At 38.3% G+C, this 2,376-nt stretch overlaps 1 protein-coding gene across 4 annotated transcripts in view; it reads left to right on the top strand.

The window, feature by feature from the left end:
* The first annotated feature begins 917 nt into the window (after nucleotides 1-917).
* LOC102382638 (long-chain fatty acid transport protein 6-like) overlaps nucleotides 918-2,376 on the top strand; it is a 34,583-nt gene continuing 33,124 nt past the window's right edge. For all 4 annotated transcript variants that reach the window (XM_025206702.1, XM_025206704.1, XM_025206705.1 and 1 more), the window contains exon 1: nucleotides 918-1,118. In XM_025206702.1, the coding sequence (XP_025062487.1) occupies nucleotides 1,108-1,118 (11 nt within the window). In that variant the 5' untranslated portion in view covers nucleotides 918-1,107. The remainder of the gene's footprint in view (nucleotides 1,119-2,376) is intronic.

Below are 2,376 nucleotides of genomic sequence, written 5' to 3' on the forward strand. Positions count from 1 at the left end.
CATGGTATTTCATTTCATGAGAATACAGTTTTACAGGAAAATAAATTAGGAATAAGGGCTAGTCTTCTTTATGCACTATGTTTTGCATATGAATATGATAGTCATATGAATAACTAAGCCTCAACAAGCATTTATACAAACATACGGTAGGTCATATATGTTTGACAAAAATGAGTTGGATGAGGCATAAATGCAGTCAAATTTTGCACATTCATTTCCCAAATATTAGATGAACTTTAATTAAAATACTGTCTTTGGAAATTTCAGTTTCAGAAGATGGAGATCTAAACCCTTTCTTCATGTGCATACAAAACAAATCCTTTGATATATTAATCTATGATACGTGTTTATGCTAAAGCTAATGATATATATTTAAGTATCTATTTTCAAGAATAGCAATATACAGAATGGATAGAATAAGAATAAAATCCTTTCCTGTACTTATGATTAATTGTGGACAATTCTTGTGATGCCTGAGTACTTATGACTTTAGGTTTGCAAAATGTGTTCAATGAAGAACATTTTTTAAATGCCTAAAAAGGCCAGAAGACTTGTGACTAAATACTGTAGAAATTAACATAAATAGATGGTATACAAATATAGGTGCACTGAAATATATGATTAAACTTGCTCCCTAATGTCACTCCAGCCACTGCAACAGATCATTTCCTTGGATTCATAACATATATCTAACTATATAACTTTGATCATATATACCTTTGATCATGTATCTTACTACATACCTTTGATCATATTGATTAATTATTGTCTCAATATTCCTGATCAAGAAACTAAGCAGGTATATTCAGTTTGGTCTCTCAGGTACTTCTTAAAGATTAACACTTATTTGACAAAAAATAACCAGATTGCAAAGTACACCTTTCTAATACCATTTCACTCACTCACTCACTCGCAGCCAGAGGGAAAACTAGGATTAAGAACAAGAGGAGGTTTGGGACTTTGGACACAGACTCTGCCCTTCAAAGACATTTTGGGTATAGCTACAGAGTAAGATAAACATAACTGGATAATCTATTAAACTTTCTTCTGAAAGTACAAGCAGACCCAGCAGAGATATATAATCAGATCCCAGAAACTAACGAAGAAATGAATTGGTGGTAAGAAAAGGCTGGTTTGTTGATGTTATCTACTTTTACAATGTATTGGGCATGTCATTTGTAAGTGCAAGTAAATTTGGGGGCATTTTGACTTATTGCATAGGCATTTTTACTGTTACTGTAATCTACCAAAACAAACAGCTTAATGCTTGATATATGCATTTCTTTTTTTTTGATTCAGCTTACAGAATTTTCTAATTTGTTTTCTACAGGAAATTATTTTTTTTACCTTAATTGAGAATTTTAGCTTTCATTTAAAAATAATTAGCCCTAATGTTTGCAGAGAAAACATGAAAACAAGAACTTAAAGCTAAAAATACTGTCTTAAAGCACTGTGTTCATAACAAATAATGTGATAATCTATGGCAACCAAGTTAACAATGATTTATTGGAAATATGTTTTCAATAGCATAGTCTGAATCTGGAAAAAAACCCCAAACAAAAAACACTTTTGGAGTGACATTCTATATATAGAGTGTGTAGCTGATTCTGGTTGTTAAACTGGGAATAATTTCTGCCTTGTAATTATGTTTTTTCCATTCCCCAAGTTACGTTAAGGCATTGGTGATGCGTTGGGGGTCCAAACCAGTGCATGTGCACCCCCTGAGATTGGCGGTACATCACCTGTGATTGGCTGGTGCCCCCGCAACGGCGCCTATGGGCAGGTGCCACTTGCTACCCTCCCCCAGCCACCAACACCACCAGCAGCTTCTGCAAGCAGTCGCCGATCACTGCTGACCACCACTGATGCTGCCAGCAGCATCTGTGGGTGGTCACTGACCGCTGATTGGTGCTCGCCAGCCCCTCTCCCCGCTGCCGACACTGCCACGGCAGCCTGCAGAAGCTCCCCGCTTGCTGCTGCCATGCCCCCGCTGCCAGTACTGCCACCTGTGGATGGTCGCTATGCTCCCCCCAGCCTCTGGGGGCATGCGTCATTCATGAGTTTAGGTAACTGGGAGCATCACCAGTGTTTCACACTTCAAACTTTTCCAGCAATGATGCTCAGTTTGAAATTTAAGACCTTATTACCATAAACTATCTTAACCATAAACCATCTTCAAACCATAAACCATCTTCAAAAAAGGGCGGAAAGAGGACCCAGGAAACTATAGGCCCATAAGTCTTACCTCGGTCCTGGGGAAGCTTTTCGAAAGAATTATCCTGGCACATGTCCAGGAAGGGCCAGCAGGGGAGGTTATGCTCATGGGCAACCAGCATGGGTTCATTAGGGGCAGGTCTTGTCAAACCAACTTGGTGG

The sequence above is a fragment of the Alligator sinensis genome, unplaced genomic scaffold (genome assembly GCF_000455745.1).
Source record: "Alligator sinensis unplaced genomic scaffold, ASM45574v1 scaffold10_1, whole genome shotgun sequence".
Classification (NCBI taxonomy): domain Eukaryota; kingdom Metazoa; phylum Chordata; order Crocodylia; family Alligatoridae; genus Alligator; species Alligator sinensis.